The 16,089-nt window shown below is 36.8% G+C and overlaps 1 protein-coding gene across 2 annotated transcripts in view; it reads left to right on the top strand.

Annotated features, from left to right (window-relative positions):
- Positions 1 to 15,747, top strand: part of RHOBTB3 (Rho related BTB domain containing 3) — a 56,624-nt gene extending 40,877 nt beyond the window's left edge. For both annotated transcript variants that reach the window (XM_081291419.1, XM_081291418.1), the window contains exons 10-12: positions 152 to 318; positions 8,128 to 8,224; positions 13,513 to 15,747. In XM_081291419.1, coding sequence (XP_081147545.1) covers positions 152 to 318; positions 8,128 to 8,224; positions 13,513 to 13,628 — 380 coding nt within the window. In that variant the 3' untranslated portion in view covers positions 13,629 to 15,747. The remainder of the gene's footprint in view (positions 1 to 151; positions 319 to 8,127; positions 8,225 to 13,512) is intronic.
- The last annotated feature ends 342 nt before the right edge of the window (positions 15,748 to 16,089 follow it).

Below are 16,089 nucleotides of genomic sequence, written 5' to 3'. Positions count from 1 at the left end.
GGCTCTTCCTAGGCATTCTTGTCCACATTGGATGATACCACCAGTATGTTTTTTTTTTCTTTTCTCTCTGTGTGTGTGCGTGTGTGTGTGTGTGTGTTTTAGATTGTGAAAGCAGAGGTTTTATCACCTGTTTCCTCTTATTCTCTGTTAGCTGGCATTTTCCAGGCCATGTGTCTCCTGATCTGTGCTGAGATGTACCAAGTCTCCAGGCTGCAGCACATCTGTGAGCTGTTCATCATCACACAGCTACAGAGCATGCCAAGCAGGGAATTGGCCTCCATGAATCTCGATATAGTCGATCTGCTCAAAAAGGCTAAGGTAATTGGTCCTGTATGTCTGGTTCTTTTGATTTTTTTTTTTAATTATAAAAAACTATACTACTCTTTTTTTAATTTTTAAGTTTGTTTTAATTATTCATAATAGTAGAATGCGTTTATGCACTTTGATATATCATACATAGATGGGATATCATTTCTCATTTTTCTGATCGTACATGTTGTAGAATCACATCAGTCATGCAGTCATATATATACATAAGGTAATAATGTCTGTTTTATTCTACTGTCCTTCCAACCCCATATATCCTCCCTTCCCTTCCCTTTACTCCCCTCTACCTAATTCTTCCCTGATGACCCCCTTATTGTGAATTAGCATCTGTATATCAGAAAAACATTCAGCCTTTGGTTTTTTGGGGTTCGTGTATTTCACTTAGCATGATATTCTCCAACTCCATCCATTTACTGGAAAATGCCATAATTTCTTTCATCTCCATTGGGGGGGGGGAAATAAATATATATATATATATATATATATATATATATATATATATATATATATCACATTTTATTTATCCATTCATCTATTGAGGGACACCTAGGTTGGTTCCATAGTTTAGCTATTGTGAATTGAGCTGCTATATATACATTGATATGGCTGCTCTTTTAAGCTTTGTTTTTAAGGGAGATATTAATACTAGTCTTAATTTGGAAATTTGGCTAAATTCAGCTAAAGTGCCTCCACAACAGTTTCTGTAGCTAAGTAACTTCAAATAATTTAGGTTTTGCTCAATCCCTTTCTAAGATGGTGGAATTTATGGGTATGCAATTCTTTCTCAATGATGGCCCTTAGCAGAGTCATTTGAGTATGGTGCTATACTGTGTCACATTGGCATTGTAGGAGGTAGAATTTTCATTGTATTTTCCAAAAAATGGATCACATCTTAGAGTTTCTGAAAGGACAATTGACAGTATTGGTCCATATGTACATGGTTAGCCTAACTGGTTTAATTCTCTATTCATTCATTCATTCATTCTTATCATTAAGATATTTTGAAGTTCAGTTGCATGTAGGAATATTGGTGTACTTCATTAATTCTTATAAAATGCCTTTTGTTGGTATGGCTTACTGTATTAGGAATATAGTTTAAAAAAAAAAACAGTTTGAGATTGAAAATTACTTTGGTATGCCATACTTCTTCTGGGTCTCTTTTAAGCTCAAGACTTCTTTATTTTTATTATTTATTTATTTATTTTGTAGTGCTGGGGATTGAACTCAGGGGCACCTCACCACTGAGCTATATCCCCACCGCTTTTAATTTTTGAGACAGGGTCTGACTGAGTTGCTCAGGCTGGCCTTGAACTTGCAATCTTTCTGCCTCAGTCTCCTAAATTGCTGGGATTAGAGGCATTTACTATTGTACCCGATTAGGACTTCTTTATTTTAAGAACTGTATCGCTCCTAATTCTAGGGAACAGATGGACTTTACACAATTAAAATAACTGTGGGTAACTGTAGTTATAAAATCTCAGAATCTGATGGAGATAGAGAAGATAATGCTAAGTGTAGTTAGACAATCTCAAAAAACCAAATGCTAAATATTTTCTTTGATATAAGGAGACTGATTCATAGTAGGATAGAGAGTGGGAGCTTGGGAGGAATAGAAGAACTCTAGATAGGGCAGAAGGGTGGGAGGGAAAGGGAGGGGGCATGGGATAATTAATGATGGTAAAATGTGGTGATCATTATTATCCAAAGTACATGTATGAAGACATGAATTGGTGTGAATATACTTTGTATACAACCAGAGATATGAAAAATTGTGTAATAAGAATTGTAATGCATTCTACTGTCATTAAAAAAAACAAAAACAAAAACTCAGAATCTGAATCTGACAATGGACTAGGCCAAGGTCTATAAATAAACTTGAATTGCTATGTTGAAATCTGTCTCCCCTTGTCCCCCATGTGGTTCCAGTCAAAAGTCTACCATCTCCTTATTCCCACTCTCTTTTATTCCTGAGAGCAAAGGACAGGTTATTCCAATGGTACTCTGCTAGTCCATCCACTGCCTAAGACAAATTAGGACTTGTGGGGGTTGGGATCTGCTGAAGTGGTATGAACCGTCTAGTCTTTTTCAAAGGAATGTCTTTTATTATTTATTTATTTGTTTGTTTGTTCTAATTAGTTATACATGGTAGTAGAATGAATGCATTTTGACACATCTTGCATAAATGGAGTAGAACTTCTCATTCTTCTGGTTGTACATGATGTAGAATCACACCAGTTGTGTAATGATATATGCACATAGGGTAATAATGTCCTATTCATTCTACTATCCTTCCTAACCCCATACCCCTCTCTTCCCTTCACTCCCCTCTGCCTAATCCAAAGTACCTCTATTCTTTCCTAGTGTCCCCCGCCCCCCACCATTGTGAACTAACATCCACATATCAGAGAAAACAATTGGACTTTGGTTCTTTGGGATTCGCTTATTTCACTTAGCATGATGTTCTCCAGTTCTATCCATTTACTGGCAAATGCCATAATTTCATTCTTCTCATGGCTGAGTAGTATTCCATTGTGTATATGTACCATACTTTCTTTACCCATTCATTTGTTGAAGGGCATCTAGATTAGTTCCATAGTTTAGCTATTGTAAATTGTGCTGCTGTAAACATTGATGTGGCTGCGGCACTGTAGTCTGCTGATTTTAAGTTCTTTAACTATAAACTGAGGAGTGGGATAGCTGGGTCAAATGGTGGTCCATTCCAAGTTTTCTGAGGAGTCTTCCAAAGAATATCTTTGATCCATCACTACAGACTGTCAGGATTTCTTAAAATGTTATCTGGCATACAACATATTACCTATCATTATCAACTTTGACATCCAGGGTTTAAAAAAAGCATGACAACTTTGTCTTCATCCAAGCTGCTTAGAATAGAGCCAGTTGATAGGACAAAGGACAGAACTCTCTGATCACTCAAAGCTTGCCTCCAAGCTGAGGTGTACTTATTCATTGTCCTGTGTATTTCTGGGCTTGGAAGGGAATTCATTTAAAGCATTGGGGTCTTTTTACTATCTTCCTATTTTGGACTTTTTTGTCTCATAATCCAATCTTAGGATCATATATTAGGGATAAAAACAGATTTAAAAAGTTAACCCTCATCTGTCTCTGCAATCTGTTTACATTAAGTTTGAGATAATTACATAGCTCCCCTCACAACCTCATTTTTTTTTTTTTTTTTTGGTGGTGGGGGGGTGAGTAACCAGGGATTGAACTTGGGCACTCCACCACTGAACCACATCCCCAGCCCTATTTTGTATTTTATTTAGAGACGGGTTCTCACTGAGTGCCTCAGCCTCCTGAGCTGCTGGGATTACAGGCATTTGCCACTATGCCTGGCTCTCAGTTCATTTTTGATTAATTATTTTCACATTGTTCTAACAACTCTGTCATGTCTATTTTTTTAAAAAAATGGACACAAGCTTTTTTCCCTTTATCTTTAAATAGTTTATGTGTAAGAGAGTTTCCTGTGTGGTCATATTGATTTCTTTAGGTGTTTCCTCTCACCCCATACACACTTTTTTCATCAAGATATTCTTTTTGACCTGTTCCCCACCCCCAATCCTGTGGTTTCTCACTGTTATTATCCTTATCTGTCCCTACCCCCCACAAATTTAAGAAGTCTTTTTGAATTGCATTATTTGTTTCTGAAAACTTTTTTATTTACTAAGATTAAGCTTAAATTTACCACTTTTCCTTTATCCTATTCCTGGAGTCCCTCGATAGGCAATTATGAATACTAGATAACAGAAAAAATTTCTTCCCAAGTGCTATACTTTGGATCTTGAGTGTCCCTCAAAGGCCCAGGTGTTAAAAGATTGGTCCCCAGCTTGGTACTATTGGAGAGAGTGAAAAATTTAAGAGGTGGGGCCTAGTAGAAGGTCTTCAGGTCGTTGGGGGCTGCATGTCCTCAGAGGGGATTGTGGGATTCCCATTCCCTTCCTCTTACTCTCTTTCACTTCCTGGTCATGAGGTAAGTGGTCTTACTGTGCTAGGTACTCCTGCCATGATGTGCTGCCACAGCCCCCAGAGCCATAGGGCCAACCAATCATGAACTGAAACCCCTAAAACTGTGAGCCAAAATAACCTTTTTCTCTTTATGAGTTGATTATCACAAGTGTGTATTTGTGATAGTATAGAAAATTGATTAATACACAAGTTTCCACTTGAAGTTCCTAGTTTCATGTTCCATTTTACCAGCCACCTCATTCTGATATGGTAAATTTTTTCTCTCACCATTTCTCTGGCTACTTTTAGCAGAATTAGATTCCCTAGTAGCTTTCTGAATAATCAAAACTTCAGTCAGTTTGTTCTCATCCCTGCCAGTTTTGGACCACATATCAGGAAAGCATCTTTCATGTCTTTTATAGATGAGCAGTTTGGGTATTCTCTCATTTCTGATTCCACTCTTCTCGAACCTTTCTTAATTCTTTGCCATGATTCTGTCTTCAGGTTCCTATAAGTCCATCAAGACATTGCATTATATATGCCATCTCTTAACACAAAGAGATGCTTATTTCCATCAGCCATATCACTTTTTCCAGACTGATGTGAAGATTCTTTATCTCTAACACTCATTTAAGCCCCATCTGTCTGCACTTTGATTCCTATGAAGTTGTATTTAATCTCATTAAAATTTAAATTATTTTTCTTATAATGTATGTTAGTATTTGGCCACCTGTGTCTACAAGCTTTCTTTCTGACCTTTTTTTGTGAGTTCCTGGGAATCTTCTCCATATTCTTCATATAGCTCTTAAACTCTTGCATTTGGTTTATAGATTTTTTTAATGCTTTTCTCTTTTTTCCTTTTGCTTATTTCAACTTGAACCTATTATCTTAGGTTAGCAAATACTTTTTTCAAAAACTTAATTTTTACAATGATGTGTATTTCATCTCTTGTCAAGCTGTCATGGTGCTGGTATCTTATATCTTGGTCAAAAAATAAAATTTTGCATTTTAAGTCATGTTTTTGTAGTTAGCTGTTCATATCTGTGATATCCTTTCTCTTTCAAAGTCACAGCCCTTAGGCAATGTCCTGACCTTCTGGTGATAAGTTATCTGCTCTGGGTTAATCATCTAACAGTAATGGTGGCTTCTGTCAAAGTAGTTTATAGGTTCTTATTCTATTTCCCTGAGATTAGTCACATTCATCTGCTGAAAGGGGAGAAAATTGTTAAAATGTGAATTGGATTGATTAGATGAGCTGTAAACTTCCTTCCAATTGAAAATTCTAATTATATGTACTGAAAATAAGAGGTACTTGTGAATTTATATATCAAAACACACACACACTATATATATATAGTGTGTGTGTGCGTATATATATATTACACTGCCAGCCACCCACCCCCTTTTTTAAATTTTTTTATTCTGAGACAGGGTCTAAATTGCCTAGGCTGGCCTAGAAGCTGGAGTCATCCTGCCTTAGCCTCCCAAATAGGTGGAATTGTAGGTATGTGCCACCATATCTGGCAAGGTTTAAAAGTTCTCATCCGTGAGTTTCCTTCTTAAGGATTTATGATATTATGGAGGCACAGCCTCCCTAGCCCTGTAATCCCAGTGGCTAGGGAGGCTGAGGCAGGAGGATTTCGAGTTCAAAACCAGCCTCAGCAACAGCAAGGTGCTAAGCAACTCAGTGAGACCCTGTCTCTAAATAAAATACAAAAAAGTGTTGGGGATGTCGTTCAGTGGTTGAGTGCCCCTGAATTCAATTCCTGGTACCAAAAAAAAAAAAAAAAGATTTGATATATTATAACTCTCTTTAATTTAGCATCACTTATTGCTTATTTAACATTTTTGAGTATTGTTAGAAGAGCTATAATTAACCTACAGGTGGAAACAACCTAAATGTCCATCTGAGGATAAATGGATAAAAAAAATGTTGTGTGTGTGTTTGTGTGTGTGTGTGTATTATATATGTGTTATATAATAATTATATATATACATATATACACACATATATACATATAAATAAAATGCAGTGGAATATTATTCAGCCATAAAAATAAATTTTGATATATAGTACAACATGGATGAACCTTGGAAGACATTATGCAAGTGAAATAAGCCAGACTCTAAAGAACAAATATTCTATGATTCTACTTATGTGAGGTGCCTAGAATAGTCAAATTTAGAATTTAGAAAGTAGAATAGTGGTTACCAGGGCCTGGGCATATGGGGTTAAGAGAAATTATTATTTAGTGGGTACAGGGTTTCAGTTTGGGGTGATAAACAGTTCTGGAAATGGATAGTGGTACTTGTTGCACAGCCATGTAAAGGTGCTTAACACCACTGAACAATTCACTTAAAGATGGTTAAAATGGTAAGTCTGATGCATAGTTTCCCAAAATCATAATAATAATAAAGTTGCCTATCAACAAGTTACTATAATCCAAATTGGTGATTGGATGGATCAGTGAATATTACTGGTTTGCATTGAGATGATGATGTCAGTAGCCACGTTGTTCCATCTACTTGCGCTGTTGAAATGGGAATTGTGTAGAAAACCCTTCTCAGTATAGCAGTACACCCATCAAAGCAACTATTCAGGTATAACTTTCTCATAAGAATATTTACACATGGAAACCCATGCCCTTAGGCTGATGTTTCCTCCTCAAAAGTAGTTTTTGGTTTGTTCTTCAAATGAACTTGTTTGGATGTTGCTCACCATAATCTTCTGCTCCACAGACACAAATGTAGTTAGTGAACTCCATGACCTTAGTTAAAAGTTTAAATTAAGTTGTACCTGTTGCTACATGTCTGTAATCCCAGCCTGTACTTGGGAAGCTGAGGCAGGATCACAGATTCAAGGCCAGCTTGGGCAAGTTAGTGAGATTGTCTCAAATTGAAAAAAAGCAAAGGGGCTGGGGATGTAACTCAGTGGTAGAGTGTTTACTACCTACCATGGGTGAGGCCCTGGGTTCAATCCCCAGTATCAAAAAAGAAAAAACCTCAAGAACCTCTAATACTCTTGGTTAACCACAGGTACAGCCATACCTCTGCTTAAAGACATTTGGCCACTACGGCAGCAGTAGCTTGTTGTTCACTATTGATTCAGCTTCTTCACTGAATGATGTCACTTCACTGTTATTTTTTTTTTCTTTTTTTATTGATTTGAAAAAAAAAATAAGTAAATGACAGCAGAATGCATTACAATTCTTATTACACATATACAGCACATTTTTTTCATTGTCTCTGGTTGTATATAAAGTATGTTGACACTAATTCGTGTCTTCAGACATGTACTTTGGATAATAATGTCTATCACATTTCACCATCCTTGCTAACTCCCTGCCTTCTCCCTTTCCCTCCCACCTCTCTGCTCTATCTAGAGTTCCTCTGTTTCTCCCATGCTCCTCCTCCCTACCCCACTATGAATCAGCCTCCTTATATCAGAGAAAACATTTGGCATTTGTTTTTTGGGGATTGACTAACTTCACTTTATCTTCTCTAATGCCATTTACCTGCAAGTACCATGATTTCATTCTTTTATTGCCGAGTAAAATTCCATTGTGTATATATGCAACATTTTTTTTTATCCATTCATCTACTGAAGAGCATCTAGGTTGGCTCCACAGTTTAGCTATTAACTTCACTGTTATTTGTTAATGATGGTCCACTTCCCTTTCTGCAGTCACAGCAGCCTCAAGGCTGCATCATGCATGGGCACTTACATGTGAATATGGACTCTTCCATGGTTCCTCCCAAGTCACTCTCTCTATCTGGTCGTCTTCCTGATCAAAGGGCGTGATGTACATTGTTGTTTCTTTTTCATTTTTCTTCCAGTTCCACCACTCTGATTGCCTTTCAACCTGGCTGCTTCATTTCATTGCGACTAACTACCTCATCTTCAGTCAAAAGCCTGAATTTCAGGATCTTTCAGGTAGATCTCCAATTTATGCTTTGCAAAGAAAACTTTGTTCTTTTTTCTTAGATTTGAGACATATTTTGTAAAAGTAGCAGTTTTATCACAATAAGAAGAGTCAATGTACTACATTCCTTTTAAATTGTGCAGGGTGGTAATTAAGGGCTCCTTATTTCATAGTCACCTGTGTTATATAAGCAGCTTGACCTGTGTTACACAAGAAGTTTTTTAATGATTATTTCATAACTCCCATTCATTTTTAAAAACTTTTTTTTCCCCTGAAATAGAGAAGGTGGTGAAATGTGTCCTCAGGTGGCATTTGGCTGTGATACCTGAGATCTTAGTTTTAACTATCTCCGTAAGTCAGAAGCAAAATTTAACAATACATTCAAATTTATTTCTTATAAAGGAATTTATTGCTTAAAATTTATAATAAACAGTTTTATTGTATTAGATATTTGTATTCATTATGTATGTATGTGTATATATATATATGCAGGACCCTCCTATATTACTTTGAAATAACTTTTTTGTTGTTGATTGAAAGTGTTATGAAACTTACTGATCAGAAAGCATACATAATGTGATTTCTAAGTTAAATTACAAAGAGTAAAACCAGTTAAGGGTGAGATTCCTAGTACTGTGTAAGAGGAAAGAAAAAAAAAATAGAATAGTTGACAGACTATTAGACAGCTAGATACAATGGTTTGCTCACATTATCACAGATAGAGTTGAAGAAAAATTGAACTAAAAAGACAAGGAAATGACTGAACACCTGGTCAAGTACTTTCAAGCTCTGGCCAAAGAGGTCTCCATGGAGATGCCTGAAGGTCTTCTGGGGGCAAGTTGCAGAAAGCAGGGAGTGAATGAGGAAAAGAACTGGGAAAGAATAAGGGAAAGGGGAAGAATAAGGGAAAGGGAAAATCTATGGTTCTTGGACTCTTCTCTTCCTCCTTCTAGTTGATTCCACTTCTGTTTTACACCTTGGAGTTCTGCTTAAAAGTTTAATTAGTAAAAGACACGAAAATCTCTGGGTTTCTTTCAGGTACTCATGCGAGTACTCAAGCATTTATGGAAAACAAGGAGCACCCAGTTTTTTGTTGTTGTTTTTGTTTTTTTGTTTTTTGTGGTACTGGGGATTGAACCCAGGGCCTTGTGCATGCAAGGCAAGTACTCTACCAACTGAGCTATATCCCCAGCCCACCCAGTCAGTTTTTGACAGAGATGTGCAGCCAATCAAAAAACATTACGTGCTTATTGGGAGTGCCCCCCTTTACATGGAGCTCAACTATGAAGACAGTAGAGTAACAATAAAATCAAAGCAAATCAATAAGTATTATTTTGTGTCTACATTGTGTAAGAAAAATAAAGTTCATTCATAAAGGTAAAGCAGGCTTCTACTTCCTGTCAGTTGGTAGGGACATTCTTGCATAGTCATTCTTTAAGCAGTCAGTACTCCCTGAGCTGTGGTTACTATGCCACCTTAAGTCACCTTCATTATAAAAGAAGAATAACATTATGTTCTGCTTACTGTTTTATATAGCTATATGCTATCATGGCATACTATTACAGCCTTGGGAGAAAGGTGCTCTATAAATCCTTCATGTCGTTAATTTTATTATATTTTATTACTTATATAATTGCCTATAAAGTATATAATCACTAACTGGAATAGTGAAAAGCAGGGCTTCAGGGTGTAATCTGAGTGGGCAGAGCAAGGGGCTGAAGGCTCTGCAATGGCTGCCTCTGTTTTGTGGGTGGGAATTGTGGGGGTATCCTGAGCTCTCTTGTTCCAAGGTGCCTGTTTGGGTTCAGCAGCCTGCCATGGTGTGTGGTACTCTTTAGCAGAGGCATAAAGCCCTTCTGGTTGGGGGAGACGGGGGGCTGGGATTTGATTCTCTAAATCAATAGTTACACACTGACCCTCCATAGGTTCATTGTAGTCTGTCGAGGGCTTTATGTGGACCTCGTTTAAAAATTTTCATTTTAATGTTATGTTGGCATTTTAAAACTCCGTGTTTCTGGCTACTTTGAAAATTGGAAGATGTGAGTACTCTGCGCCCATCTTTCCATGGGCAAAAGCCTGAGCAGGGCAGTGGCTGCCACTGAGAGGAGCGTGTCCTTCCAAGTGTTGCAGGCAGCTCTCCTCTCTCCCTCATACCCAGCTTGTGTCACATGGTCACTTGAAGTTCAAAAGGGTTCTCATCACAATTTCTCTAGTTTCCTTATAGAATTGCCCATTTTCAGTTTTAGGAATTATCCCATTGTTGAAATTCTACAAATTGTTTTCTCTTAACTAAGAATTTTTCTTATTTAGAGGCGATTAGAAATGAGTAGGTGAGACTAGAAAAAAAATCTCATCAAGACATGGATACCTGAGAACCCTGGTTAAATAGCTCATTAAATATTACGAACAGCAACTCATAGGAATATATGACCCTTGGTGGCTATAGATTCATTTTTAATCAGTTTAATTTAGTTTAATATTGTGGGTTTTTGTTTTTGTTTTTTTTTCTGTCTGCCTGAATTCACGGGTGATAATTGTTCTCTGGTGTTTTGTCTTAACTGAGCCTGTCATATCTTGTCTCCTGGAACCTAGAGAACTATAGTTTCCCTGAGCGTCCAGCTTGTTTCTGCTTATTCGGGTCCTGCAGCCTAAACCCCTGACCTTGTTAATCCAGATTCCAGTAGTTGAGGTTATGGAACAGATGGAGAAGTGGAAACTGGTTTAGCAGAAAGAAGCCTCAGTGCATACAGAAGGGGAAACAAGCTGATTCACCCAGCAGAATCCCAGAAGCTAGCCTTACATGTTTGAGGTAGCAGGTGTTTGAGAAACCAGGACAAGGCGTGGGGCCAAGGCAGTGGGATGAGTTGAATCTTTTGCCACACCCTCACCTCCTACTTGGGCAGCTGCTTCTTTTCTTCACAGGAAATAGGAAGTTTACTTATGGAGGCATTAAAACAAAACATGTTATAGAATCATGAACTCTGGGTATTGATGGGATAAAGAATGAGGAGCTAGGCTGAAGCAGGGGGTTATGTGAAAGTGTATAGATTGTTTAATGAGGTTCCACCCTCCTTCCGATATCCAGGTTCTAGAATTCTGGCACTTAGGTATTTGCCACCCTGCCCTCCATGCCCTGTGCAGTGGGAAAATGCACAAATGCAATCATTTGGGAGAAATTCACTCTGTCATGTGGTGTGTATTCTTCCAGTCACCAAGTCTTACCCATGCCCCAGAGGTTTCTAGACAGCTCTCTAGTATCTCACTGATGAATATGAAAATGTCACTGAGGATCAAAAGTTATTTGCCTAGCATGTGTGAGGAACTGGGTTGGATTCTCAGCACCACATAAAACTAAATGAATGAATGAAAATAAAGATGGGAAAAAAAAACGTTATTGAAAAAAAAAGAAAGGAAATATAAAGATATTTGGAGCAATCACTGATATAAAAAATGTATACCAAAAATGAAACTAAATAAACAAAAATAAAAGAGAATGTGCTTAAAGGAACATAGATACAGGAGTACCCACAGATTTTAGGGGTAACTGCAGATTTTAGGGGTACCCACAGATTTTAGGTGTTGCAATTTCAAAGAATAAGAGATATGCATTCATAAAGTAGAACTAGAACTATAATAAATATTCAGCTGGGTGCAAAGCATACTTCTATAATCCCAGTGACTAGGGAGGCTGAGGAGAACATTGCAAGTTTGAGGCCAGCCTCAACAACTTAGCAAGAACCTATTTCAAAACAAAATTAAAAAAGACTAGGGATGTAGCTCAGGAGTAAACCTCCCGTGGGTTCAATCTCTGGTACAAAAGAGGTGGTGGTGGTGAAGGGGGAAGAAGGAAGGAAGGAAAAGAAATAATATTCATAGAGTTAGAAAGTATAAAATGATGGTTTCCAGGGCCTGGGTAAAGGGGGATATAGGGATTTGTTTAATGGGTAGAGTTTTAGTTTTGCAAGTTGAAAAGAATCTGGAGATTCTTTCTTTCTTGTGTAACAGTGTGAATGTACTTAACACTATTGAACTGTATATTTAAAATTAGAATGGCACATTTTATGGTATGTGTATTTACCACAATTTTAAAAAACAATAAAAATGTTGGTCTTAAAAATTAAAAATATGATAGAAAAAATATAAATATAAAATATATAAAAATGAAAAATCAACTAAATAAAATAATTAAAAAGCAAAAGTAAAGAAATCTCTTGGAAAGTAGGACAAAAAATTCAGGGACAGATAGGAGAGAAAGTTTTAGTTTTTTTAATTGGAGTCTTTTTCTAGATTGAGACTCCAATTTTTAATTGGAGTCTTTTTCTAGAAGTTCAGTGTCTATTAGAAGTTCATACAGGGGGGAAAAAAATCCATTGGGGAGGAAATTACCAAAGAAATAAATCAAGAAGTTATTTTCGTACTGAAAGACTTGAATCAACTAGTGAAAAGAGTTTACTAAGGGCTCAGCTAAATGAACATACAAAGTACATCATTAGTACGTGCAAGAACAGAGTGTAAAAAGAAAATTAAGTTTCCAAGATTGAAAAAACACAGATCCACCCTCAAAGGATGTGAGTCTGCGTGGCGGTGGAGTTCTAGAAGGTAGAAAGCAGTGGAAAACATCTTCAACCTCATAAGGGGAGTTTTCAACCCAGAATTCTATACCAAACCACATAATCTATCATGTGTGAGCCTAGACTAAAGACATTTCATTACAAGCAAGACCTCAGAAAAACTTCTCAAAGGCCCCATTTTCAGAACACTAATAACGGGTTGTACTTCACCAAAACAAAGGGGATAAACAAAGTAAAGGCCCAAGAGTTGAGAAATGGTGAGATCCAGCACAAAGGCATGGATAGGCCTGGAAAGTAAGAGGGCAAGGGCTCCATGAGAAGGGCCCTGGGCGCCAGCCACAGCTGGAGTGGAGAAACTGCTGGATGACTGCGTCCTGGTGGGAAACAACTAGGAGCACTTCACAGAGTTTGGATGGCCAAGTTAGCTACAAAGAGAATTAGGTGGAAAAAAGGAACCAGTTATCTCCAGGAAAAACAAAAGTTTTATTGAAAAAAGAAAGAAGTAAAATAGTCAAATACTACTTGATGAAGCAGTGGATGAGATGTATATAATTGTAAAATCACATAATAACTTAAATTCTGATGACTGATTTAACTGGGATGGTGTTAAATGATTTGGAAGGCTTGAGGGAAAGCTCAGATCTTATCTGTTACATAGGAAGTCAGTGGTTAATACTTTGATCAAGAATAAAATGTATTCATTCACATTCTCTTTCTTACAATTTTAGTGGAAGAACGCAGTTTTGTTGAAAAGCACAGATGGCCATCAAATATGTACTTGAAGCAGCTTGCAGAATACAGGAAGTATATTCACTCCCGGAAATGCCGTTGCTTAGTAATGTAACCTGGAGCTTTTATATAAGTACACTTTTTTATTATTATGGAGAATGGGTTGCAGTGAAACTCGTATGACTGAAACCAATGTGGGTGTTAAAACAAAGATTATCTATCATACAGTTTAATGTGTTTATTAGTTCTCCATGAAAAAAAACTATTGTGATCTTAAAAGGGAGCAAACTATACTACCGACTAAAACAGGCTTCACCCTAAAACATAAAGCTGTTGTACAGCTGTGTTTCCCCTATAAGATGTCCTGTTGCTTTAGTGATATTAAGACCCCTCCCCGATAAGAAATGTTTAAATTTTAAAAAATCATTTAGGATTAATATAGAAATTTCATCATGTCTGATTAATTATTAAAATACAGGGTTTTCAAAGACCCAGTGTAGTTATTTCTCCATGAGAAATATAGGGAAAGGCGAAACAGTCCAAGTTGAGATATTTGGAAAGTGATGGGCCACTTGGTTCCAAAGCAGTGACAGTGTTTGAATCAACATCATGAAAAAAAATTCTTTCATCTGGACAATCCACCTGAATCGCCTAGGGTCCTCCCTGGGATTTTGATTAGGCAGGAAACTGAACCAGGGTCAGCTTTGTCTATGTGTGACCTTCAGTCACAAGGGTTTCCCACTTAGAAGGGCAGGGCATTTTTTCAGTGTTGTGCTGTTGCAGTCACAAAATTCTTAATAATGATTGAAGAAGGGCCCTGTGTTTCCACCTGGCACAGTGTCCCCTAAATTATGGATCTTTCCTGACAGAAAAAAAAAAATATGAAGTTTTCTGATTCAAATATCATTCTCTCTGAAAGAAAAGAGGCTCTGCTATCAAGGGAAGAGAACATATATGGATTCCCACCTTTGGGGAAGTCCTTACCACCCAGGGCCTCTGTTGCCACTTCCACTGGCAAATGAGCGTTGTTTTGTCTTAAAACACTCACATTTAGGCTGTATCGCAGAAGAAGAGTTACTTTGATGATTCTGTAACATCAGGATGTTGGTGAGAGTGACCTACTTGCCTGATTTTAATATACATTCTACGAGATGCTCACAGGAAAAGGTGCTTTCTAGAGAATTTGCTATGAAGGCTCAAGAAATTTTTTTTTTTTTTTTTTTTTTTTTGGTAAGTGTTTTTGCTAAGAGTAGGACGTGGATGTAAGTGGCTTGAACTGTTTGAATTCTTTCCAAGGACTGCAAAGCTATTTGATATAGAGTAGCATGAATCTTGTCCCTTAAGGTTACCCAGTAAGTTAGAAGAAAGGATATGTATCAAAGATTTGTCATGTGTAGAGAGAAGGGTACTTCGATGGAGGACAGATTAGAACCTCTCTCATATTACACGTGTATAGAAATGGTGACATCAGAAGTCTATAAGCCTGGAGATGGGCAATCCGATTACTATTTATTGTGAACATTATTGTCATCTGTAATTTAGTACTGGACTATATCTTTCTGTTAACCTCCAGTGACTTTAGAATACGTATATTTTTCCCAACTTCTTAAAGATCTGATTAAATAATCTTATAATATTAGGATTCCTTACAGTTAACCCTTGTATGTATGCCATCACTGAAAGAGGAAAGCACTAAAAATTTCCTCTAGATATATTCCAAGAAACCTGATTTTAATTGGACTGTGTAAGTGAAGACTGCTGGAATTTTATGCTTTTTGTTTAATCCCTTGGGTTACTCAAAGATTGGCAGATCCTATGAGGCTAGGATTAACATTGTAAAAGAGTAGACCTATAGCAGATTTCTAGAAATTCATTCACATTTATGAACTTTTAAAATGCAGTGATAACCTTTTGTTCTTCATAAGCATAGTCTCATCCCCATATTAATTATAGCATTTAAAATTCTAAAATCTTTAGGAAATTGAAAAATATAAGTACAAAACAAAGCAAAGTCTTTTCTCAAAAACACTTTTTTTTAAGATTTCAATAGAATATAGCTGTTTCGTTTAGGCTGTTTGACCTGAGTGGGGGTTGAATTTGAAAACTGGTACTCCTTGGTATTGAGTATGTTTTTATTATGAAAATTCTTCCTCCTGTGTGACCCAGACAGTCAGATGTCACAATTTTGCAGAGCTAGTCAGAGTAGAATCAAATTAGTTTTTAAATGCATTGAACGCGTAGACTCAAGACTTTTGAATTTACTCAATTTAAAATAATAAGAAATTTTACTTATCAGTTATCTTGGAGAAGTGAGTGTTGTTTTTGAGATTTTTTCCCCCCAACTAAAAGTTATTTCTAGATGGATGTATGCTTTGTGTTGATCTCTGCTTCAGTATATTTACCTACCATTTTATTTAGAGAAGATACTATATAGTAGAACTAAGGCCTTTTGTTTCAGAGCCAGGTTTTCATCCTATTTAATCCTTTATATACTTTGACTATTCCATGTTCATGATATAAGATACTAGATTTGTGATAGAGAATTTTCAGTATCATAACAGACTCACCCTGTTCAA

Source organism: Spermophilus citellus (genome assembly GCF_964194105.1).
Source record: "Spermophilus citellus genome assembly, chromosome: 1".
In the NCBI taxonomy this organism is placed as follows: Eukaryota; Metazoa; Chordata; class Mammalia; order Rodentia; family Sciuridae; genus Spermophilus; species Spermophilus citellus.
The sequence above is the reverse complement of the archived record's forward strand: the minus strand, read 5'-3'. Positions and strand labels throughout refer to the sequence as shown.